Source organism: Dasypus novemcinctus, chromosome 3, assembly GCF_030445035.2.
Source record: "Dasypus novemcinctus isolate mDasNov1 chromosome 3, mDasNov1.1.hap2, whole genome shotgun sequence".
NCBI lineage: Eukaryota > Metazoa > Chordata > Mammalia > Cingulata > Dasypodidae > Dasypus > Dasypus novemcinctus.
Window position 1 is genome coordinate 65,391,791 of NC_080675.1, and position 27,783 is coordinate 65,419,573.

General features: G+C 34.2%; 1 protein-coding gene across 1 annotated transcript in view; it reads left to right on the forward strand.

Moving 5' to 3' along the window:
- MDGA2 (MAM domain containing glycosylphosphatidylinositol anchor 2) overlaps nt 1–27,783 on the forward strand; it is a 1,021,793-nt gene that overhangs the window by 376,115 nt on the left and 617,895 nt on the right. Inside the window, exon 2 of the mRNA XM_004454777.4 lies at nt 26,816–26,955. Coding sequence (XP_004454834.2) covers nt 26,816–26,955 — 140 coding nt within the window. The remainder of the gene's footprint in view (nt 1–26,815; nt 26,956–27,783) is intronic.

The following is a 27,783-nucleotide window of genomic DNA, read 5'->3' on the forward strand; positions in this document are numbered from 1 at the left end:
CCTACATTTTCTTCTAGTAGTTTTATAGTCCTGACTTTTATATTCAGGTCTTTGATCCATTTGGAGTTGATTCTTGTATAGGGAGTGAGTTAGGGGTCCACTTTCATTCTTTTGGTTATAGATATCTGATTCTACCAGCACCATTTGTTGAAGAGGCAGTTTTATCCCATTAACTTGGATTTGGTAGGTTTGTCAAAAACCAGTTGACTGTAGAGGTGAGGGGTTATTTCTGGACTCTCAATACTATTACACTGATAGATTTGTCTATCTTTATGCCAGTACCATGCTGTTTTGACCTCTGTAACTTTGTAATATGCTCCAAGGCCAGGCAGTGAAATTCCTCCTATGTCACTATTTTTTTTTTAGAATGCTTTTGGCTATTTGGGTGCACTTTCCCTTTCAAATGATTTTGATAATAGCTTTTACTATGTCTGTTAATTAGGTTGTTGGAATTTTGATTGGTAGTACACTGAGTCTATAAATCAGCTTGGTTAGGATTGACATATTCACAATATTTAGTCCTCCAATCTATAAACACAGAATGTCTTTCCATTTGTTTAGATTTTCGTTGATTTCTTTTATCATTGTTTGGTAGTTTTCTGCATATAGTTCCTGTACTTCTTCGGTTAAATTGATTCCTATATATTTGAATCTTTTTTTGCTATTGCAAATAGAATTTTTTTCCCCTGATTTCCTCCTCAGCTTGTTCAATACTAGTGTAAAAAAAGCATTACTGATTTTTTTCGTGCTGATCTTGTATCCTTACATTTTACTGAACTCATTTGTTAGCTTAAATAGCTTTGTTGTAGACATTTCAGAATTTTCTAAATACAGGATTATGTCATCCACAAATAGTGAGAGTTTTATTTCCTCTTTTCTTATTTGTATGCCTTTAATTTTTTTTTTTTCTTGACTGATTGCTCTAGCTAAAACTTTTGGTACTATGTTGAATAACAATGGTGACAGTGGGCATCCTTGTCTTTTTCCTGATCTTAGCAGGAAAGCTTTCAACCTTTCTCCATTGAGTATGATATTGGCTGTGACTTTTTCATATATGCCTTTTATCATATTGAGGAATTTTCCTTCTATTCCTGTCTTTCAAAGTGTTTTTATTAAGAATGGATGCTGGATTTTTTTGAATGCCTTTTCTGCATCAATTGAGATGATCATGGTTTTTTATTTTCCTTCAGTTTTTTAATGCAGTGTATTATGTTGACTGATTTTCTTATTTTCAACCAGGCTTGCGTACCAGTAATAAATCCCATTGGTCATGATGTACAAATCTTTTGATATGCTGTTGGATTCAATTTGCAAGTATTTTTTTTTTTTTTTACTATTTTCGCATCTATGTTCATTAGAGAGATTGGTCTATAATTTTCTTTTCTTGTAGTGTCCTTCTCTAACTTTGATAATAGGGTGATGTTGCTTTCATAAGATGTGTTGGATAATTTTCCCTCCTCTTCAATTTTTCAGAATAGTTTAAATATGTTTGGTGTTTATTCTTTTCAAAATTATTGGTAGTATTCACCTGTGAAGCAATCTGGTCCTGGACTATTTTTTTTTTTTGGGAGATTTTTGTTGATAGAATCAATCTCTTAATATGTGATTGATATGTTAAGTTCTTGTATTTCTTACAGCATCAGTGTAGGTTTTGTGTGCATTCCTAGAAATTTGTCCATTTCATTTATGTTGTCTAGTTTGTTGTAATATAGTTTCTTATGATATCTTCTTATGATTCTTTTTATTTCTCTGGGTGTTTTACTCAGGGTTCTCTACGGAAAGAGAATCAAAAGGAGATATCTATAAATAGTATGAGATTTTATAAAATTCTGTCATGCAACTGTGGGGATGCACAAGTCCAAATTCCTCAGGCAGGCTCTAAAGCAGGAGATCTAATGAAGGTCCTTGATGAGTTCCCAAGAGTTGCTGACTGTCTGAAGTAGAGCTGGGAATTCTCATTGAATGCTGAAATCAGTTCCTCTTTTAAGGCATTCAATTAATTGGATAAGACATCACTCACTACTGATGGCAATCTCCTTGGTTGCTTGTAGATGTAATCAGTCATCTATACAGTCAACTCACTGATGATTAAAATCCATAAATGCCCTTGTATTACAATTAGCCCAGTGCTTGATTGATCAAACAACTGGGCATAATAACCTGGCCAAGTTAACACATTAGCCTAATTATCAGTGGGGTCAGTTGTAACTTCCCTCTTTTCATTTCTAATTGCATTTATTTGCATCTTTTCTCTTTTCTTTGTTAGTCTAGCTAGGGTCTTGTCAATTTTATTGATCTTCTGTAAGAACCAGGTTTTGGTTTTGTTGATTTTCTCTATTGTTTTTCGTTTGTTTGTTTGTTTTCAATTTCACTTTCTTCTGCTCTAATCTTTCTTATTTCTTTCCTTTTGCTTGCTTTGGGGTTGGTTTGCTGTTCTTTTTCTAGTTTCTCCAGCTATTAAGTTAGATCTTTGAGTTTATTTCTTTTTTCCTTTTCAATATAGGTGTTTAGGGCTATACATTTCCCTCTAAAGCTTGCCTTCACTGTATCCCATAAGTTTTGATAAGTTGTGTTCTCATTTTCACTTGGTCTCAATATATTTACTGATTTCACTTAAAATTTCTTCTTTGATGCACTGATTATTTAGGAGTGTTGTTTAGCCTCCACAAATTTGAAAATTTACCTCTTTCCTGTCTACTATTGATTTTCAATTTCATTCCATTATGGTCTGCAAAGTTGCTTTGTATAACTTCAATCTTTTTATATTTATTGAGAGCTGCATTGTGACCTAATATGGTGTCTATCCTGGAAAAAAATCAATTAGCACTTGAGAAGAAAGCATAGCCCACATTTTGGATGCACCATTCTGTATATGTCTTTTAGGTCTAACTCGTTCATCATATTGTTTAAGTTCTCTATTTCCTTGTTGATCTTCAGTCTAGTTGTTCTGTCTAATGGTGTTGAGCAGTGTGTGGAAATCTCCAATGATTATTGTAAAGATGTCAGTTTCTCCCTTTAGTTTTGCCAGTTTGTCTCATGTATTTTGAGGCATCCAGGTTAGGTGCATAAATATTCATGACTGTTAAATCTTTCTGGAAGATTGTACCTTTTATTAATAATGACCTTTGGAATCTCTTAATAACTTTTTTGCATTTAAAGTCTGTTTTGTCCATGTCCAATATTAGTATACTTACCCTTACTTTTTTTTTTTTTTTTTTTTGGTTGCTGTTTGTATGGAGTACCTTTTTACAACCTTTCACTTTTAACCAGTTTGTATCCCTGGGTCTAAGGTGAATCTCTCGTAAGCAGCATATGGATGCATGATTTTTAAAAAATCTATCCTGTCAGTCAAATCTTCTGATTGGGGATTTTTAATCTATTCACATTCAATTATATTACTGTAAATCTACCATTTTATTCTTTAGTTTTCATATGTCATATCATATTTTGTCTGTCATTTTACTCTATTATCATTTCTGCTGTTCTTTCTTCTATACTCTCCTCTAGCATCTCCTGACTTTTCTTTCTGTCCCTAAGACTTCCTTTAATATTTCCTGCAAATATGAATTGTTTTTTTTTTACTAAACTTTCTTAGTTCCTGTTTGTGTGAGAATATTTTTACTCACCTTCACATTTGAAGGACAATTTTGCTGGATAAAGAATTCTTGACTGGCAGTTTTTCAGTATCCTAATTGTATCATACCACTGTCTTCTTGCCTCGAATGTTTTTGATGAGAAATCAGCATTAAGTCTTACTGGGTGTCCCTTGTATGTGATGGTTTGCTTCTCCCTTGTTGCTCTCAGTATTTTCTCCTTATTTTTGACATTTGACATTATGGGTAGTCTGTGTCTTGGAGTAGGTATATTACATTGTTCTGCTTGGGGTACACTGTGCTTCTTGGACATGTAAGTTCATTTCTTTCATGAGAGTTGGGAAGTTTTCAGCTATTATTTCCTTAAATATTTTTTCTGCCCCTTTTCTCTTCCCTTTCTGGAACTCCCATGACATGTATATTATTATGTTTCCTATTGTCTTTCAACACCCTGAGCCCCTGCTCAATTTTCTCCATTCTTTTCTCTCTTCAATTTCAGTTCTTCTGTCTTAGGTATCACTTATTCTTTCTTCTATCATTTTGAGTCTGCTGTTGTATGCCTCTGTCTAATTTGGTTTTGATTTCATCTATTGTGTCTTTCATCCCCATGATCTCTGTTACTTTTTCTATTCAGGATTTCAAATTCTTCTTTGTGTTTGCTATATGTCTTCTTGATGTCATTTATTTCTTTAGCCATATTGTCCTTCAATTCGTTAATTTTATTTTGGAAACTTGAGTGTATATCATTAATTAGTGGTTTCAAATCCTGTGTCTTTTCTGGGGCCTTGATATATACCTTTTCTCGGGCCATGTCTTTCATTTTCTTAATATGTCTTGTAATTTTTTTGCTGATGTCTAGGCATCTCATTAGGATGGTAGTTTACTCAGATGCTCAGTTTCTCTTTGTTTCATAGGGGCAGGAGATTGTTACTGCTGCTCTTTGATTCTTGTTTCAATCTGACTTGTTAAAACTGTCCCTGTTAGTTGCTCAAAAGTTGGCTCTGGACTTAGAAATAGATTGTAGACCTGCTTTCTATGGCTTTGTAGAGGGTAGCTGTAAAGGCCAGAAAATGCATCTCTTATTTACTTTTAATTTCCTCATGTGCACCTCCTTGGTCTGCCAGCAGTTTGTGCTCTTTGGCAACCTTCTCAGTTTAATGCGTGTTTAGAGTATGTTTGCTGCAACACAGACAGGATCTTTGTGATATAGGTTCCTGCCTGGAGTCGAAGAGCACTGCAATTCAAACTTTCACAGACAGAGTTCTCTAGCCTTTGCTGGCAGCCCCCTCCCTTTTCCCAAATAGGATATAATTCTACTCCCCTCTGCATCCTCAACAATCAGTCCCAGTTAGTAGAGAGGGAGATTGAGAGGGTCAATTCCCTTTAGTCCTGAAATCTTTAGTCTGGAGCTGGCTCTCAAGGCAAACAATGGCACAGTCCCATCTGGCCTGTAAAAGCCTGTGGGACACAAATTCAACAACCAGGGCCACCCACACTTCTGACCAATTGACTTCAAATTCAGGGGTTTTCACTATTCCCTTTTGTTCGATAATTTGCTAGGATGACTTCTCAGAACTCACTAATAGTGTTATATTTGTGATTATAGTTTTAGTATACTAAAAGGACACAAATAGGAAGCCTGAAGAAGAAATGTATAGGGTGAGGTCTGGGAGGATCTCACATACAAGCTTCCTTTTCCTTTCTACTTGAAGTCAGGACACATCACCCTCCTGGCACAGAAATATATTTTATTAAGAGTAATGTGCTCTGAGTTTGTGTGGGGTCTCATTATATAGGTAAGATTGATCGAATCAATGTTTAGGTGGTTGAACTTAATCTTCAGCCCACTACCTCTCCCAGAAGTCTGGGAGATGGACTGATGGAGGCTAAAGTGAAGTGGCTAAAGCCGCAACACCCTAATCAGATGGTTAGCCTTCTAGTGCAAACTGCCCTCATCCTAAGGTTGTGGGTGTGGTTGACACTTTCTGTAGCTATCAGGTATAGTTCTGGGCCCAACATGAAGAACAAAAGATACTCTTATTACAGGAAATTCCAAGGAGCCAGAGGTTGCCCCCACAGGAACTGGGGGAAAAGACCAGCCACATTTTTTTGTTATATTACGTGAGTACAGGCCATAGCCTTGCAGTTTTCAAAGCATTTCCACAGATAGTCATATTGTGATGAGCCTTGAGCCCCCTTCCCATGTAAGTGATTAATGGAAATATGTGGTCTTTCTAGAAGACTTCTTCAATGTTGATGAGAACAGGAAGCTTTTCTTGAGAAGATATAATCAAGAGCTTAAGGGGAACTTTTCCAAATGTTCACAAGCCCTTAACTCCCTAGCATTCTGTTAGCAGTCCCAATGTCAAGAATGATAGAAAACAGAATATTTTGTATAAACAAAAAAAATTAGAATTAAATATTTCTTGCATCCTAAGTTAAATGTTTTTTGATTTGAAATATCTCTGAATGCTGAAATCACTTCCCCTTTTAAGGCCTTCAGCTGACTGCAATCTCCTTGATAGATTTAGATGTAATCAGCCACCTATGCAATCAACTCACTGATGATTAAAGTCCATGAAATGAAATGTCCTTGTATTATAATTAGTTTAGTGCTTGCTTTTCCAAACAACTGGGCACCATTACCTAGCCGAGTTGACACATTAGCCTAACCATCACAGGTATTGAAACTTATGCATGGAAAATATCATTTTACAATATTTTATTTGGATTTTTTTTTAGTTCTTCACAATTGTTTGAATCTTCTGCAAATGGATCCTTTTAGAATTGCGGTCAAGGAAGCAAACATGTGTTTTGCACTCTGAGCATTAAGATGCTATATCTAAGAGTGCAGATTATAATGATTAATTAGATGAAAACCTATCTGAATTGCTTCTCTGTTGATATATCTGCTAGTTACTCATTAGCTGTTTCCTACATTTTATTTATTTAAAAGTAGTTTTTTGATTTAAGTAAATGAAATATTATTTAACTTTTAAGAAATTGTTATTTTCCATGTTTCTTTTTTTTAAAGCACAAGGTTCAGTTGAAAGATTGGTGATAATTTTCATTCATTCAGTTGATTCATTCAGCTAGCCTCAAAATGGGTTAGATTTTTTGATGAATTTCATCATTTCATTACAAGGACAGTTTAAATAAAAATGGTGTCATGTTTATAGAGGTTCCTTATTTCTAGCTGTTGTTTGTTTCAAGTAAATTATTGGGAAGTAAGTGTAGTGATTTAATTCATTAGCAATACTATTATTTCTTCTATATTTGGTCCATTCATGGAGATTTCAGATTGCCAACAAAAACTAAAATTGCTGAATACTTTAGCATTATGAGCCAGATGCTGTGCCAAGCCTCAGATATGAATTATCTAATATAATTTCTATAATAGTATGAGGTAGAAAGTCATGTTATCTATATTTTATAGATAAATAAAATGAGGGTATCCAAGATTATATGCTAGTATTTCTAACTAAAAAAAATCCAATTCCAAAACCAGTTCTTTAAATCATTATGATAAATATTTAGTAACATTAGAAAGACTTAATGCCTTTATCATTAAGTATTTTTCAATGAAAAATATTATGTATATATATATATTTAACAATAACATTAGGCAGTTAGGGAGAAAATTATTTATGGCAAATATTATTATGGAAATAATAAATAATTTTTTCTTTTCTTTAAATTTTTGATTGTTTTGTTATTGTTTAAATTATATTGATAATGCAAAATTATAACCTTGGTTCTTGGGTGAAAGGCCTCTGGGAGAGATGGACATTGAAAGTGGAGGTGCATAAGAGTATACTTGAGTGATGATTCATTTTAGGCAGCTTAAGGAATTTGACAAAACTCATGACTTCAACAGTAATGAGTATAGCCCTTAATTGGATTTTTATATATCATCTTTTGTTGTGCAAATGAATGAATAAGCATTAAAATAAGATTGGGAGAATGCAAGAAGCTACCAAGAATTTTATTAAGGAACTTGGAATCAGGAAGAATAGAAGTTCACAATGGTGCCTTTGAAGGTGGCAAGAAATACCGAACATATTCCAATGATTGTACCCAATTTTAATGCCACATAATGCTGAGAATGCATTAAAATGATAGCTTGCAGGAATACAATACGTGAAAAGTCAAGCTTCTTCAAAGGTACAAGCAAAAGTGGTGACTGTGCTTCAGGCAAACTTGGAAGAGCAAAGAATGATGTTTGAAGGCCAATAACATAACCGAAGAAAAGTCTAAAGATTCTAAGTCAATAAAAAAGTGGCCTCAGGTGAATAATTTTGTGGGTCCAAACAGACAAGCATAGCCTTCATCCATTGAGATTAAATGAAATTAATCTTAGGGCATTAAGATTAAGACAATTAGAAAAATTAGGACAACTGTGAAGTAGAAGTAGAGTAAGGATTAAAAATAGAGAGGTAGATCTTGGCTCTAAATATTAGAGAAAATTGTGATATTTCTTAGTTAATTCAGGGAGAATATATGTGCTTATTGTCAAAAATTTAGAAAATACAGAACCACATGAAGAAAAAAGTAAAAATCAATAGGAAATTAACAGCCCCATGATATCACCATTGTAAACATTTTGGTTAATGTCCCTCTAGACATGTCTCCAGGGATATAGCTATATGTACACTATAGGGGCCACATTCATGTGGTCACAAACATGGTTTTAGCAAAATAAGAGTTTTATTCTATGTCAATGAGCAAATATTTGCATCATTGTTTTTATTAATAGTATATTTCACTTGATCAAGTTTGATACTTAGTGTGGCACTTTGAATTTTGTGAATCCCAGAAAAGATTACATTTTTAAATTAATTCATTCCTGTGAGTATGAGACCTTTGATTGCATTAAATTTGGTTAAGGGACCTGGATTAGGTCACTTGATTAGATAACTTTTTATTGAACTACATCAGAAAGACATGACTCAAGTTGGGTATCAACCCTCTTGCTGGGTCTTATACAAACTGTGAACATGCAGAGAGACACACAGAAAAAAGAGCTTTGCTATTTTGACTGGGCCATGTGAGAGAGAGGACTCCAGGTTCACCAACTGCTGCAGAAAGTGAGAATCCCTGACAGGCTCAAGAAGATGAGACCCAGGGAGAGATTCCTGATTGCCCACAGCTGAGCTCCAGGAAAAAGTAGAGACTGGCAGACCTGCTCTCTTGCCTCACCCCATGGCAGGACTCCAGGATCTGTTAGCAGCCAACTTTGGTGAAATCATCTCTGATGACGCCTTGAATTGTACCTTTTTGCAGCTTCAGAATGATAAACTTTTACCCTAAATAAATACCCTTTACAAATGCCAACTCATTTCTGGTATTTTTGCATTTGCAACCTTTGGCAAGCTAAGACACCTAGTGTTTGAGTTTCCTAGGCTGGTCAAGCAAATACCATTAAATGGGTCAGTTTGAATAATGGGAATTTATTAGTTTGCAGTTTTGAGGCTAAATGAAAGTCTGAATGAAGGTTTCATCAAGGTGATGCTTTGTTCATGAAGACTGGAGTTCTGGGGCTGGCTGCCCACTATCTTTGGCTTCCCTGTCACATAGCAAGGCACATGATGGCATCTCCTAGTATCTCCCTTCTTTCCCAGGTTTTATCGATGTCCAACAACTTCCTTCTCTGTGGCCTTCTCTTACTCTGTCTGAATTGCAATTTGCTTTTGAAGGACTCCAGTAATAGGATTAAGACTCATTCTGATTGAAGTGATTGAAGTGAGCAACACCTTCTTAACTGAAGTAACTTCACCCAAAGGCCCTACTTATAATGGGTTCTCCCCCACAGGAATGGATTAAATTTAAGAATATATTTTTCTGAAGTACATACAATTTCAAACCATCATACTTCAGTTTTATAATTTTATCAATTATTAAGAAAATTAAAACTTTAAAGGTTATACTTGGTTGTATACTTTTGCTTCTTGTGAGATTGTTTTTAAACTATCTTTTTTAGAAAGAATTTCAGAGAACAGCTTTATACTGTCTCTTTGTAGATACATACAATTTGTACATGTTTTTACATAAATTGAAGAGTAAAGGCTTTCTGCTATCTTGTTTTGGGCTGGACACTGTTCCATTGACAATTAACATATCTTAACAAAATCCTTTGAGGGAAGTCCAATAATTCATAAGTTTAACAGATTCAGAGACTAAGGCATAGAAATACCAAGTTATATTCCCAATGTCACACAGTCAGTGAGTGTCTGAGTAGGGGTTCAAACTTGGGTTCCTGCACTCAGAACCTTGATTCATAATTATAGTGCTTATGCAATCCCTATACACTCTTCTCATACTCCATTGTAAAAATCATATGGCATGACATTTTTTCATGAAGATAAATTTGGATCTATATAATTAATCATACTTAATAGCGTACTAATTTTTCATATATGCTGTTTCCAGCTTTCATCATATTAATATTGTAGTGGGCATATTTTATACATCCTTTGACAATTTGTCTCTGTATTGTAATTTTTTAAAGATGTCACAACATTTATATATATTTACATTTGGATCTAAATTGGCAAGCAGCTTCCCAGAAAGGCTGTACTAATTAATACTCTCATCCAAATGTTTTGAAGTATATATTACTTCAAACTTACTCCAGCATTCGATTTCATTTTTTTATCTTTAAAAAATATTTTAGGTAAAAAATATTTTAATGGTTCACATTTTTAAAAAACATTATTTAAGTCAAATAACATTGAATGTTTTTATTGGCCATTTATTTTTGTAAGTAGATTTTGAATGGTACTGAACCAGCTGTGTTGACAACCTGAATCAGTTAAAGTCTGAATAGCTTATTTGGGCTAACATATAACATAGACATGGCCTAATTGATTCTCCAGGGAAAAAAATAAAAGAATTCCCAAGATAACATTTCAAATTAAAGTTAGGGAATATTTCTGTGAGAATTTATGTGCAACAATTTTGTATTTAACAATCAGAGACTATGGCTACAATTATTTATTTACTTATTTATTCTTTTGTATATTCCCTTATATGAAAGTACCATTAATTAGAAGCTGGTAATGGACAAAATAGGTTAAGGGTATAAAATTAAAATCTCATGCACTTGATAATTGTATATAACACATTTAACTGCTATTACTCTTAACATTTTAAGATCTTTGTGCTCCTGCAACTTTCCTATGGTGTTTGTTTTATTAACAAACCCTAACATTAGTAATGACAATCTTGACAAGTCTTAGAAGGGATGTTTATAAGTTTATAGGAAAATGTGGGAAATGTTTTAAATTGAGAACCAGGTTTTAAACTGTGGCCAGTTGGAAAGAGTATAGAGGTTCCTGCTGAGGAGAAGAGAGACAGATCCAAACCCCGGAGGCTGAGGTGGTAGGTGATTAAGGAGATGGCATTGCCATGAGGATTCCTGGGGAATGTCATGGCATGTTGCCACAGATGAGAATCATTGAGATATTTACAAGGCTAATTAAAAACAAAGTCCATCTTCAAATAAATGGAAACTGGATCATTTGATTGGAAATTTTGGGCTATTTGTCAGCTCTAAGGTATACTCCTCTGATATTACCAAGCCTTATATTTAAAAGTTAGAAGTGAAGGGAAACGGACTTTGGCCCAGTGGTTAGGGCATCCATCTACCACATGGGAGGTCCGCGGTTCAAGCCCCAGGCCTCCTTGACCCGTGTGGAGCTGGCCCATGCACAGTGCTGATGTGCGCAAGGAGTGCCCTGCCACACAGGGGTGTCCCCTGCGTAGGGGAGCCCCACGCGCAAGGAGTGCACCCATAAGGAGAGCCGCCCAGCGCAAAGGAGGGAGCAGCCTGCCGAGGAATGGCGCCGCCCACACTTCCCCTGCCGCTGATGACAACAGAAGCAGACAAAGAAACAAGACGCAGCAAAAAGACACAGAAAACAGACAACCGGGGGAGGGGAGGGGAATTAAATAAATAAAAATAAATCTTTAAAAAATAAAAATAAAAAATAAAAGTTAGAAGTCGAATGGTAATATTTGCTAATAATTGCTTTGTTTCATCTTTCATGTTATAGGCAAATGTGTTTACTTTGAGCCCTTAAGGCAAAAAGCAATTCAATTAAAAAATACTTTGCCTCTCAGGATAAAACTGAAAAATAGTTCTTCTGTATTATTATTTTTTCACCTGGCACCCAAGACATAAAGAAATGCCTAGGATTTTAAAAATGGGCAAGCAGCATGGTAAAATGAAACAAAAATAAAAAGGACAATAACAAAAATTTGTCTCTGATATTAGGCAGAAGAGTATTCAAGTGCAGGTTCTACAATCCATTTACATTCACAGGGAGTGGTTTGTTTGTTTTTTTCCCCAAAATGAAAATAAAAGCATATTGTTTCAAGGTACTAGAGGAGATCAGAGATTATCAAAATAGCATACATTAACTTCTTCCTTTTGATCATGATGGTGGAATCAGATGGTGGAATCAGACACAGGGTGAAATTCCCCACAGAATCTTCAAAAAATGAATAAAATCAGCAGAGATCTTCCTCAAAACTCCAGGAAATAGTAAAAGGATTTCAGTAATTGGGCCTTCATTTCATGTTCACCTTGGTGTGATTTTGGTAAGAGGGCTAAACTCTGAAGGAGAGCACCAGCCAATGAACAACAAATTTGCAAATACTATGAAAGTTGTTTTTGTGTGTCATTTGTTTTTTCTTGTTAGATCCTAGCACTCAAAGAAATTTCTGTCATACCACTAGATGGACATAACTTTCAAGATTAAATCCCAGACAACACAGAGATAACATCCCAGACATAACACTAAAATATTAAAATGCACTGTGTACAGCAAAAGATTATAAGACAATGAAGAGCAAATGATAGTCCATCCAAAGGAACAAGATAAAAATCCAGAAACCATTAACAAAGAAGACCAGATTTTGTTATACTGGGCAAAGATAAAAAACAAACAAACATGATCTTCAATATTCTCAATGAGATAAAGAAAAGCATAGTGAAAGGAATAGAGGCTATTAAGAAAACAATTAATACACAATATCAGAAGCTTAAAAAAGGATATAAAATTTATAAAGGAATCAAACAGAAATACTAGAATTAGAGGCAACAATAAATGAAATGGAAAATTCCCTGGATGGTTTCAACAGGAGATTAGCGCTGACAGATAAAAGAATCAGGAACTCAAAGATAAGACAAATGAAATATGCAAGCTGAGGAACAAAAAGAAAAATAGAATGAGTGAAAAGGAACAAAACCTAACAGATCCATGCAACACCATAAAGCATAACTATATATTCATTATGGCATTACTAGAAGAAGAAAGTGAGAAAGGGATAGAAGGAATATTCAAAGAAATAATGACAGCAAACTTCCCTAATTAAAAAAAAAAGACATAAATATACACATTCAAGAACCCAATGGATCCCAAAACAGGATAAGCTAAAACAAATCATACCCAGACACATAGTAGTCAAACTTTCAAATGCCAAAGAAAAGGAGAGAGTTCTGAAAGCCACAAGGGAAATGCAATGTGTTATGTACAAGGGAGTCCCAAAAAGATAAAATGCCAATTTCTCATCAGAAACCATGAAAGCAAGAAGGATGTGGGGTGAAATATTTAAAGAATTGAAAGAAAACAAATGCCAACCAAGATCATATATATTGAGACCATCTTTCATAAATGAAGGAGAGGTAACAACATTCCTATATAACCAAAACTGAGAGTTCATTATCACTAAATTTGTTGTTTTAGTTTCCTATGCTGCTCAAGCAAATATCATGAAATAGATCAGGTTAAATAATGGGATTTATTTGCTCACTTTTTTTAAGTTAGGAAAAAGTCCTAATCAAAGCATCATCAAGGGCAAACTTTCTTCCCAAAGACTGTGGTACTTTGGAGCTGGCTGCTGGCAATCCTTGGTCTTTAGCTTGTCACATGGCTAGACATGGTGAAATCTCTTCATCCCTCCCTTCTTTACCAGGTTCCATTGATGCTCCCTCTAGCATTCTCTCTTAATGTATGAATTTCATTCCACCTATCATAGACTACAGTAATAAGATTAAGACCCATCCTTATTAAGCTGGGCTACATGTTCGTTCACTGAAGTAACCTCTTCAAAAGGTTCTACTTACACTGGGTTCACAACCACAAGGATGGATTAAATTTAAGGACATGTTTTTCTGGGGCTACATGCAGTTTCCAACCACCACACCTATCTACAAGCAATAATAGAGGGAGTTCTTCAGATAGAAATGAAAGACATTAGACCATGGATTGAAGCAGGATAAAGAAATAAAGACTCATGGTAAAGACAACCATACGGATAACTGTAAATACCAGTATTATTTGATATAGCACCCTACTTTTTATTATTACTAGGTCTAAAATGCAAATGCAAAAAAAAGGAATGAGAAATTTGTAGTTGTAGACATTCAATGTCTAAAGATATAATTTGTAACAAATACAACAAAAAGACAGGGGTACTGATAGTTATAGGAACATTGTATGTCTGTGATTGAGGTTAATTTGATATCAAACAAACCAAGATTACTATAGATTTAGGATGCTAAATTTGAGCCTCATAGTAAACACAAAACAAATCTGAAAATATTATATATATACAGGAGGAAATGAGAAGGGATGCAAATGGTACCTTACAAAAATTTTAAAAAAATATAAATGCAGACATGAATGGAAGAATTAAGGGACAACAAAAATACAAAGACCAAATAGAGCAATGGAAGAAGAAAATCCTACCTTACAGTAGTTAATTTAATTATAAATAATTAAACTGTCCAGTCGAAAGGAAGAGATAGGCAGAATGAATAAAACCATGACCCAAATACATGCTGTTTAGAAGAGACTTACCTTAAATTCAAAGACACAAATAGGTTGAAAGCAAAAGAATGAAAAAAAATATGCCAAGAAAATAGTAACACAAAGAGAGCTAGTGTTTTGTATAATACTGATATACAAAATAAACTTTAAATCAAAAGCTGTTACAAGAAACAAAGAAGATCACTTTATTCTGATAAATGGCTCAAATCAACAAGAAGAATAACAATTGTAAGTATATATTCTACCTAATGACAGAGACTCAAAATATATGAAGCAAATATTGATGGATTTGAAGGCAGAAATACAAGGTTTTATTAGGCTTTAACACACCCCTTTCAGTAATGGATGGGACATCTGGAGAGAAGATCAACAAGAAATAGGAGACCTGAATAATACTATAAAGCCTGTAGACCTAATAGACATATACAGAACACTTCACCCAATGTGAGCAGAACACAAAGTCTTCTCTAGCTCACATGGGTCATTCTCCAGGTGAAGCCATAGGTTAGGTCACAAAACAAGTCTTAATAAATTAAAAAATAATGAAGTCATATAATATATCTTCCCTGACCACAATGGAATGGAGCTAGAAAACAATAGCGGAGTGAGAACTGGAAAATTCACAAATATGTGGAAATTAAATAACACACTATTTAAAAACCAATGAGTTAAAGAAGAAATCACAAGGGAAATTAGGAAGTATCTTGAGGTGAATTGAAAACACAACATAATAAACATAAGGGATGCAGCAAAGGCAGTGTTGAGAGGGAAAATTATAGCTCTAAATGCCTATGTTAAAAAGAAGAAAGACCTGAAATCAGAGACCTAAACTCATGACTAAAGGATCTAGAAAAAGAGTATCAAACTAAACCGAAAATGAGAAAAAGGAAAAATATCACAAATTTTAGAGAAAAGATAAATGAGACAGAGAATTAAAAAACAAAAAAATAGAGAGGTTCTTGCATCCAAAATTTGGTTCTTTGACAAGATCAACAAAATTATCAACAAGTCTTTAGGTAGACTGACAGAGAAAACAGAGAGGATGCAAATAACTTAAATCAGAAATCAAAGGGGGTTATTGCTACAAATCCCACAGAAATAAAAAGGGTTATAGGAGGATACTATGAACAACTGTATGTCAGCAAATTAGATAACTACAAATTAGATAACTACATGAAAGACATGTTCCTACCAACACACAAACTACCTATACTGACTGAAGAAGAAATAGAAGATCTCAATACACCATTAATAGCAATGAAATTGATTCAGTAATCCCAAACCTCCTACCAAAAGAAAGTCCAGGACCAGATGGCATTACAAGTGAATTTTACGATGCATTCCAAGAAGAGTTAATACCAATCCTACTCAAATTCTTCCAAAAAATTGAAGAGAATAGAGTACTATCTAGCCATATCTATGAAGACAGTGTCAGCCTACTACCAGAACCAGATAAAGATAAGACAAAAAAAGAAAATTACGGATATTTACCCCTTATGAATATAGATGCAGACAACCCTGAAAAAATACTAGCAAACCAAATCCAACAGCACACTGAAAGAATTATACACTGTGATCAGGTGTGATTTATCCCAAATATGCAAGGGTGGTTCACCATAAGAAAAGCAACTACTGTAATACACCACATTAATAGAATGAAGGAAGTGTTTGACATGGAAAAAGTGTTTGACAAAATCTACCACCCTCCTTGATAAAAAAAACAAATTTCCTCAACAAAGTGAAAGATACATTTTGAAAACCCACAGCTAACATCATACTTAATGGAGAAAGACTGAAAGCTTCTCTGTTAATATCAGGAACATGGCAAGAATGCCCATTGTTACTGAACAATGTACTGGAAGTTCTAGCCAGAGCAGTAAGGTAAGAAGCAAAAAGAAATGGCATCAAAATTGTAAAGGAAGAAGTAAAACTTTCCTTATCCCTATGATGATATGATCCTGAAAAAAAAAAAAAAAAGACACCATGAAGTTACTAGAGCTAATAAATGAATTCAGCAAAGTAGCAGGTACAAGATCAACTTATGGAAATTAGTATTGTTTCTATGCACCAGCAGTGAACAATCTAAAGAGAAATTTTTTTTTAAAGTTCACTTACAATAGTAACTAAAATAATGAAATATCTGGAAATAAATTTAACCAAGGATATAAAAGACTTATTCAAGGAAAACTATAAAAACATTGCTAAATGAAACAAAAGAATATATAAATAAATGAAGGGATGGTCTGTGTTCATGAAATGGAAGACTAAATAGTCTTAAGATGCAAATTCTACCCAAACTGACTTATAGATTCAAGGCAATCCCAGTCAGAATTCCAAATTAATTCAAAGTAATTTTTAACAGAGGTGCTGAGTTCACTCAATGGAGAAAGAATAGTCTCTTCAACAAGTGGTCATAGGAAACTGGATATCCGTATACAAATGAATGAAGAACCTACTTCTTATCTTAAATACTCAAATTAAAATGGATCAATGACCTAAAAATAAAAATGAGAACTGTAAAACTCCTAGAAGAAAACCTAGGGAAGCATTCTCTGGACTTTGTGTTAAGCAACATTTTGTTAGACTTTATACCAAAAGCCCAAGCAACCAAAGAAAAATAAATAAATGTTGCTTCATTAAGATGAAAAACTTATATATCAAATTACTTCATCATGAAAGTAAAAAACCTGTAGAAAGTGAGGAAATATTTGGAAAGCACATATATGATAAAACTTTTATATCCAAAATATATAAAGAGAGCCTACTACTCAATAACAAAAAGACAACCTAATTTTAAAAATGTGCAGAAGACTGAAACAGACATTTCTCCAAAGAAGATATGTAAATAACCAATAAGCACAATGTTCATACTCATTAGCCATTAGGCAATGCAAATCAAAACCACAATAGGATACCGTTTCACACCCTCTAGGATGAATACTATTAAAAAAAAACAACAGAAAATAAGTGTTGGACAGGATGTAGAGAAATAGGAGCACCATTAATTTTTTTAGGAATGTAAAATGATGCATCCTCTGTGGAAAACAGTGTATCCAAACAAAGTTTAGTTTTGTATCACTGTATGATCCAGCAATTTCACTTCTAGGTATATAACTTAAAGACTTGAATGCAGGGATTCGAATAGTTATATGTCCAACAGTTTTCATTGAGGCATTATTCAAAATTGCCAAATGACAGTAGCAACCCAAGTGTCCACTCACGAATGGACAAACACAATGTGTATATATACACACAAAGTAATACTTTTCAAACGTTAAAAGGAGTGAAGTTCTGATGCATGCAGCAACATGGATGAACCTTGAAGATATTATGCTGAGTGAAATAATCCAGATACAGAAGAAAATATTGTGTTATCTCACTATTATGAAATAATTATAATAAGCAAATTTATAGAGGCAGAAATTAGAGTACAATTTACCCAAAGGTCAGATTAGAACTACAGAATGGAAAGGTAATGTTTAATTTGTACTGAATTTCTGACTGAGGTAATGGAAAATTTGTGGTAATGGAGGTGGTGATGGTATTACATTACATCACATGAATGTAATTAGTACTGATGAACTATATATTTGAATGTGATTGAAGGGGGGGATTTTAGATTGAGTATGTGTTGTTGCAATGAATTAAGAAACAATCACAACATAGGACTGTACAACACAAACATTGAACCCTGATGTAATACTATGGATTATAGTTAATGATATAATTATAATATAATTTCATGTATTTTTAAAAAGGTACTATACTAAATGATGTTGAAAACAGGGAAAACTGCCTGTATGAGGTTATTTGGAAACTATATATTCTGCATGATTTTTCTGTAAAATATAAAAAAGTGAAAATAAAAATGCTTTGCATAAGTTCCTGGCGTTTAGTAACATATACCTCAATAAGTCAAAGATCCCCCCAGTTGAGTCTGTATCATTCTTGCATTCTGATACCCACTCTTCTGCCTGGTTCTGAAGAGAAAAGGACCAGATTCTGGTGCAGATCATTATTGCACTGATTTCTGTATTCCAGGGTCTGAAAAGCATTTTTGTGACATGCTGAGTCAGTAACTTGTCTTTCTTGGGGCTAGTTATAGGCAGTGACAGTGATTTCTCAAAGGACAGAAACAATGGGGAAATTGGCAGGCCGGTTTCTCAAAAATCTCTGCCTGCCATTGCCATTCTTGAAAAAGCAAATCGAAGTTTTTATTTTTGGCATATTCTGTAGTAAATCTCATTTGTTTTCTTGATGAGCTAGATTAAAAGAAATAATGGCTATCTCTAAAATCCCAATTTGTGATTAGGGTTGGTGCAAAATGAGAAGAGGAATTTCATTTTGGTTTGTATTTTCTGGAGCTTTTGTTAGGATTTGTCAGAGGTTGTCAAGTGCTAGTTTTGAAAAGATTGTTAAGAACCTTAGATTTAATGGAATTTATGTTTTTTTCCTTCTATAAAACATAGGAAAGCTTCAAAGTTTTAGCCTTAGATATTACTAGGTAATGCTTCTAGGTAAAAACAAAGGTATTTCTGATGAAATCAGAAGTTTCTTATGTGGAAACATTCATACAATAAAATGTTTTAAAGGTTATAGTGTGTCATTTGAAAAAAATTAAGATGCAAACATGTTAGTTTTTGAAAGATAATCCAGATAAATGTTTTGCAGTTATGTATTCAATTTTCTATTAAGACCTTGATTATATAGTGTAAACAACAGATGATATTACAAGGTAGAGTTTTATACAAAAGCATTATTACTTTTTTTGTTGTTATTTTTAACTTTAAAATTCATATTCCATTTTTGCATTTTAACATTAAAATTTAACGTATAAAATAGCAGTATTATTGAATGTCATTGCTTTCTTGTAATGCAGATCTTCCCTCTAATTCCTTAATCAATATATATTCCAAAGAACAGTAAGTTGAGTTTAAATGGAAATTTTAAACTCTTTGCTTTAAACACTTGGATAACCAAATCTAAAAATATTGTTGACTTTTGTTATTAGGAAACATTAACAACTGCCTTCGAAAGCCATAGACTTCTGGACTTTGTTTTCTTATCTTCCTTTGGGCCTTGAAGAGTCTTTCAGAGCAGCTCAATTTATAACAGTGCTACTCAACATGTGCTAAGGACATAATTCAAAATATTCAAAACCTTTCATATTAAGAGAGTTTCACCAAAGTCATATGAAGTAGTTAAGATCTTCTCTTGATAAATCCAGAACAGTTAATAGGGCATTGCTACTTTTATTTTACAGCTCATCAAATTAAAGAAAACAAAGTATTTCTGCCACTGCAAAAAGGAATAAAATGTTAACCAAACATGGAGAGAGAAAAGAAAGTATGTTCACGGTGATGCTGGAATATTAATTAATTAAAAATAACTAATGGAAACAAATAATTCAAATGAGATGAAGACTGGTTTCAATAATGTACATGTTGTTGGTACATTCACCTATTTGGGATTGCTTAAATGGCAGAAAGATTCTATTCTTGAGGAAATTATTGGAATAGACATACAAATTGCACACTTTGCTTACATATTTGGATAAACATTTATATCTAGGGATGCTGTGAATAAGGTAGCATAATGTAATAATGGTTTATATTGTTTTGCACTGTAGTGCAATTCTGAAATTTCCAGGGACACTTACAGTTATATAGAAGTAAAGGCAGGTAAACTAAGGCTGAAGGGAAGAGATAAGAGATCAAAATAATGACAAAAAAAAAATAGCAGTTTATCAAAGAAGTATTTTACTTTCCTGCTCTAGTCTTTCACAAATACAAATGACAGGGCAGAAGCCAGACTGCAGCAGACTGAATATTACAATGTGGGTCAGAAGTATGTGAATAAGAAGCGGCTATTATTTCTAATCTAATCAAAGACAAGAGAAAGCCTGGTGATGGGAGGATGGATATTGTTGTTTGTCCCTATTTTTTTAAATGGGAGAGATTAAGCATATTTATATTCTGTGGGAATTATCCCTGATTAACTATTATTGTTTTATACAAGAGATTAGACAGCTTTGAGAAATTTCTTCATATGTGGTAAAGAATATGGCAAAATTGAACTTGCAAAAGAACAAAATGAAAGATGAAAGAAAGAAAGCAGTTTTTTAGGAAGTTAATTTTAAAGTAATGGCAAAGGATACTAGAAAATAGTATAGTAGTGGTAAAAAGTTACAGTTATGTTAGAGATGCAAACACTCTGGTTTGTTTCTTATAATTTAAATAATCATTTTTTGCATCATGAATATTCAATTTTATATTAAACCTCAAAAACATTTTTGCTTTTTGTTCTAAGCTTGGTTTGACCTAGTAGGGTTTTTATCCTTCTCAATCAAATCTCATCTTCCTGCAATTCATCTTTGACCCCACAACTCTACAGCCCTATCTCATTCAAAATTCATCAATGACTTCCTAACTGCCAAATGCAATGATCTTTTGTATGTGCTTCTCCTAATTTACAACTCTGTAATAAATGCCATTTTTGCATGGTCCCCTATTCTTGAACATTTCTATATGAGGTTCTCAAATACTACATTCTCTTTCTAGTCCTTTAACCTCTGATTTTTATAATTATACCATGCCTCTTTTCTAGGTTTCTCTGCTTCAAGGCTACTTAATTTTCAGGGTTCTATCACTGCCTTTTTAATTTCTCACTTGACATACTCTGCTTTAATGATTTCATCTGCTTTACTGCAGCCAAATATCAACTGTGATTTAAAAGTGCTAATCTGGTGGCGGACTTGGCCCAGTGGATAGGGTGTCCGTCTACCACATGGGAGGTCTGCGATTCAAACCCCAGGCCTCCTTGACCCGTGTGGAGCTGGCCCATGAGCAGTGCTGATGCGCGCAAGGAGTGCCATGCCATGCAGCAGGGGTGTCCTCCGCATAGGGGAGCCCCACGCGCAAGGAATGCTCCCTGTAAGGGGAGCCGCCCAGCGCGAAAGAAAGCGCAGCCTGCCCAGGAATGGTGCCGCACACATGGAGAGCTGACACAACAAGATGACGCAACCAAAAGAAACACAGATTCCTGTGCTGATGGCAACAACAGAAGCGGACAAAGAAGACAACACAGCAAACAGACACTGAGAACAGACAACCGGGGCAGGGGGCAAGTGGAGAGAAGTAAATAAATAAATAAAATCTTAAAGAAAAAATAAAAGTGCTAATCTCTGTCTACAGCAACAACCTATTAGTCATTGGATGTTCACTAACAACAACCAAAACTGAAGTCTTCACCTTCTTCCCAAACCTTCAAATTCCCCCTCTTCCCTAACTGAGCTTGTTATACTAGAATATACAATATTACTAGCCTAAAGAGGAAGATGTTAGGAAATGGATGTAAGCAACAGAGGAGTAAATATGGAGCAGACCTGTAGACACAATACTTAATTTAAAGGGCAGTTTGGGAAATCACCTTGTAAAAAGGGAGGAGAGGAAAAACTCAGTTTCTTAAACCAACTACTCAAATAGGAAAGAGAGGAAATGAGTAGAGTGGAACTCACCATATCTTAAAAGTACTGTAAAAATATATTCTTCTAGAAATTGTGAAATGAACACAAGGCAATGATTGGTTATGCTGATAAGATAAATATAAGATGCTGTAGAAACCTGAGAGTGTTTTATGGAAACATAACTCAGTAGAAATTTGGAGATAAGTTGAATTTGTCTTATGTTTTCTTTACAAGAAAAATGAATGACTGCTAGAAGAATAGTGGCACATGTCAATTCTGTTACTTCTCTTTGGCCATGTGAGAGGAGGAAGCTGTGTGGCACTCTCTCTCTCTCTGCACAGAAACTGTGGGTGAGTGATGCTGTAAGAGAGGGGTTTATTGATCTCTTCACCCAAGCTTCTGAGAGGGGGCTCCAATATGCATCCCTCTCACCATATTACCTCTCCAAAGAGATCTGTGACCTGTGTCGGGAGCAGAAATTACATTAACTACTGTAGAAGACTGGCAGGATTTTACTGACAATTTGAATATGTGGATATTGTTGGATTAGGGATTTGTTGATTTACCAAAGAACGAGGTCTTCCTTGGGGTTCTTAGAGGAGGGAAAACTCTTAAAATCAAATCTATTTCTGTCTAATAACACCATGTCCTTCAGAAACTGTGCTTGCTACTGCAAAGAGTTTCTCCTTAGAAAACATTATTCACCTAAGTCCCACTCTAAAGGAGCCTTTCATGATTTGGACTCAAAGACCCTCATCTCAAGCCTCTCCCAACTGAGTAAACTACATCCATAGTGATTAAAGGAGTACTTCTGCTAAACCAAAATAAATAAACAAACAAAATCATTACCAACCTCTCTCCATGTTTCATCTAATTAGCCAAGGTTTAACTTTCAGCATCATCTTCGTGTCCCTTCCCAGGTCTACACCATGTCCCTTTTGGGGACATAATGACAAGTTGAGAGACTGGTACCAGTGTCATAGTTTGTATAAATGATAAATTATATGGACCGCATTTTAGTGTAGTTATTTCCTGAAGACAGCAGACACCCTTACACATGCCCTTTGAACACACTCTTTTCTTTCTCTTAAATGTCCATTTTTTTTAAAATCCCACTTGCATCTTTCTAAACCTCTGTTAAATATCACTGACTTCATGAAACCTGATGGAATCCCACAGGCAGATTTGGTTATCCTCTGCTTTACCCTCTTTGCACTCTCTTCTGTCAGAATACCTATCCTGTTCAAGTATAATTTTTTCTGTGCATGTACATATATATACATTTGAGATGTAAAAAGGACAGACTCAATGTCTGTAAGACGTTGGAGGGCACAGTTTATGGAATTACTCTTCATTTCCCTATTACATAGCCTTGTGCCAGTCCATAGCAGGTGCTCAATAAATACATACTTGAAAATCTGTATAAGAGATTAAAGGCTGAAAGTATTCCTGGTTGTTGCCCTTGGAGAATAATGTCTTTGTGTTCCTTCTCTGACAGAATACAGAGATAGTTTAGTTTAATTTTTGAAAGTGTACTCTAACAAGATAAAAGAATGTCTCTTGCCATTTGAGGCTGATCTTTTGAACCCAAAGCCAGTTCACTCAGATTAAGGGCCTTGATATGATTAGTATTAAGAAAGATTTTATGTAACAGGATTTAGTTTATCTCAAGCAAATTTGGATGAATATGAGTCTCAGGCAATATTTTAACATGTTAATTCATTGCTGACTCTACAGAGCGAAGGGGATCATAACCCTTAGTTCAATTTCAGGATGATAAATTGAGGCTTTTTCCAATGAGGCAGAAAATAAAAAAATGTCTTGTTTCAGATGTAATATTGCAAATTGTGTTTATATTTAAAGAAATGATCCACTGTCATAACAGCTCCTAAAACAGGATTTTGATTTTGGTGTCATTATAGTGATATTTGCAAAAACAAATGAATTAGTAAATAAATATTTTGTGCTCTGATTATATGTATGGGGCATATGACAAAAATGATGCTTATCATGGAACTGGGATGCTTAATGTCAAGTTAAAATATTAAGAAAAAGAATCTTTGCTGAATTACCTAAAAAGGATAATCAGTCCAAATTTCTGTCTGAGAATTTTAGATGGGGTAACATCATGAGGAAAGACACTGAAAATCTCAGTGCCCTTCACTTTTCCACTCATGACGGGCTGATGATATAGAGAAGTAGGATTTCCTGTTAGATAGTAAAGACAAAGGCCCTAAATGCCAGTTAGAAGGATTACGACTTTGCATGAAAAGTCATGGGAGACATTATAGGTTCTGAAGCAGGAGAAGGACATCATAAAAATAGAAACTTCAAGATATTATTTTGGCAGGGACAAGAGGCAGGACGGTGAATTGGGACAGTGTCACAATGGTTACCTGTGGAGCAATTATACTGCTTACATCGTTAACCTAGTTATGGTGCTTTTACTCTTTCATAAATAGTTTCTCAATCCTTTGGTTGCTCCCTAGGTTTAGTTCGTGAGGGTTATTAAGAACCCTAATTTAACTATATCAGACATACTATAACAGACAGCATGACATAATGAAAAGAACAGAAAATAACAAGGACAAGTTGTCAGAATACAGTGTTCTGGTCTCATTTTGGCCACAACCTGTGACCAAGTGACTTGATCTCTTTAAGCTTTCCTTCTCTAATCTGAAAATAAGAGCTTTTACTTCAGTGAGCTTAATAGGCTTTCATTCCATGTTTTTTTGTGGCTCAGAAGAGTCAATCAAACTTCTAAAATGTCTACCTTATCCATGAGCAGATATTGTATTAAGCATATTTTTAATGAATTTTAGAAAAATATATCTTCAACACTTAGAGCTTGGTGGAATATTCCAATTTGCTTATAAGATAGGTAGTAAGCTCATGATGACTACAATAATGAGGCAATAACCTTTTCCAAGAATGTTTACATATAAAAGAAATTATCAGAAAATTAATCCTTGTAAATGAACACAATGTGCTTATTGTATAACTTAAATGTTTTAATTAAATATACCTATTTGCATAATGATACTTTTGAAAGAAATATCTTAAAAATAACAACCCTGTACATTCATTTAAAGTTAAAACAAGAATAACCAGCATAATTTAATCTGGAAAAGATGTCATGTCAATATATAATTATGCATATTAATAAATATGTGGATATTCCTTATGAAGCTAAATTTGGCTTAGAAATATATTTCAAGATAATGGACATATATTTAGCTCTAGCTCTTTTTCTATTTTTGTTTTGCAAGCATTTATTGATTGTCATCAGTTTGTTAATCTCTGTATTATGGATATAACTGTATAAAACAGATGCCTAAAAATAAGTAGATCTCTGGTATCACTTACCTAAACTGAAGTTTAAATTGGATCACTGTAGGAAATGATTTGTAGGGAACAGTGAGTGAAACATCAGAGAATCAAGAAAATCACTAAAGATAAGGATTTCTAATGTCACCAAAACAAACAAATCATTATAATGTCTAGACAAAGTCTAAAGACATGATAGAAAATTTTTGAAATATTACTTTTATAGGACAAACCAAATATTTGATTTCTGTAAATACCATTTAATGTTTCAGTGAAATGATATATAGCATGGAGATCAGTTACCTGAAAAAAAAAATCAAAGGAAAAAGAACATTTCTTTTTTTTTCTTTAATTATTCATTGGAGTATTTTCCTTCAGCCTACAAATATTTTTAAGACCTAGAAAAGTATTTCTAACAATCTTGTCTAAGTGCCCGTCCTTATGGTCCCCTGGGATGCTTTGTAAAATTGTGGTTCCTGTTGTTTTCTTCAGGTACATTTTAAGAAGTTCTGCTCATGTTTATGATGCATACTGAATTTAAGAACTAGTTTTCTGGAAATACTCTTCATTCTTATTCTTCTACTAGAATGTTTTTACATGTCTTGTGATCCTGGGTGTTGGACATCAGTGTACTGAATTTGAAAGTTGAACAGGAGTCTTCTTGGTTACCCAGGAAGACACTGAAATAACCAGGTGTTTTACTAATCACAAATGTGCTTTTCCATCTTCTGGTTTCTGTATGCAATTAAGAAGGATAAGAAAATATGTCCTTTTCAATTATTAAACTCTATGAGCGACCTATGCATTTAAGTTATATATATATATATAAAAGAGTATCAGATATTGGAAACTAAAATTTCTATTTTATTTTCACAACACAGGTTTTCCCCAAAGAAATTTTCATAGAAGTTGGACTTATTCTCAATATTTTTCCCTCTATAGAATCATCAAAATAATTTTTAAATTCTGTAAGTTTCATGATCTTTTTAATGCTGAATAAAACATTCCAAATATGCCAGGATTAATTTTAAGCAACCACAGTCTATGCTAATAATACTGCTGTTTGATTGAACAGGCCGGTCAAGAAATGTTTGAGATCATTGTTCTTTACATGAAGACAGCTTTATGAGAGCTAAGTCCCTCTTGAATAACAATTTTAGTTTTAGGTGAGGCCTCATGATTTATTGCCTTCTTCTGTGGCTTAATTCAATGACCATCTGTTCATATCAATACAGAGGTCTATCAAGATTGTAAAATGAGTGGGTATTCAATTTCTGAGACCAAATATTCTCATTCCTTAATTCCTTACTGATACCGCAGGGTCGATATGGTTAGTAGACTAATGCTAATGTCTTCAATTCAAATTCATTTTTTCCAATAGTTTTTATTTAGCTCTACCCATTCTTTTCACAACATCCCTTTCTATATTATACTTCAGAAAGGAAAAAACCTTCTTGACTTTTAATAATTAAGTTTTTTCATGTGATTTCCAAATGACATTTAATAAGCATTACCCTTACATACAGGATGGTTCATCTGAAGGCAATTTACTTATCTTTTTATGTATCCTGTCTCTCTTCTTCCTGGCTTGACAGCTCCCCCAACGGTTCGAATTGTGCACTCAGGCTTGGCATGCAATATTGAGGAGGAGCGCTATTCTGAGAGGGTCTACACCATAAGAGAAGGAGAAACCCTGGAATTGACCTGCCTGGTGACAGGACATCCACGTCCACAGGTGAGTCCCCAGCTGTGATATTGGAAAAGCTCTCCTTGACTTTCTAGGAAGTAAAAAAGTATACATTTTAGAAGATTTGTCTTCTAAATGCAAAGATTTCACATGTGTATGTGGTTGTTTGTGAAACAGAGGACAACAATGGTGATTTCTGAACAGGAGGAAGCTTGGGATATTCAACAGGTAAGATGAACAAAGAAATTTTGTTTTGTTATTGTGAGAAATTTAGAAGATGCTTCTTAGGAAATTACACAACTATAAAAATACATCCATAAGATAACAATCCATATGGCAATGAGTTTATCTTAGAATATTGAACATGATTTCATGGTGACATTATTGCAGTGAAGGAAGCATTTGTTTTCAAGTATAGGTGCACCTATTCTTGTATTTTCCTTACTTATCGTTGTTACAAACAGAAAACATTGAAAATCAAATGTTTACAGATTCTGTAGACATTCAGACTTTTAGAGTAATCAACTACAGCATTCTTAAGCTGTACTAATAAAGGTTCTCTAGGGAAACAGAGTCAACAAGAGATATCTGTAAACAATATGATATTTTACGAGTCTGTCACCTGACCGTGGGGATGCACAAGTCCAGGTTCCACAGGCAGGCTGTAAACCAGGGCGCCAGTGAAAGTCCAATGAAGGTTCTTGGTCAGTTTCCAGGAGATTATGGCTGCCCAAAGATGAGCTGAGAAATTCCCTCTAAATGCTGAAATCACTTCCCTTTTAAGGCATTCAATTAATTGGATAAAACGTCACTCACTGCTGATGGCAATCTCCTTGGTTGATGTGTATGTAATCAGCCATCTATGCAGTAAACTCA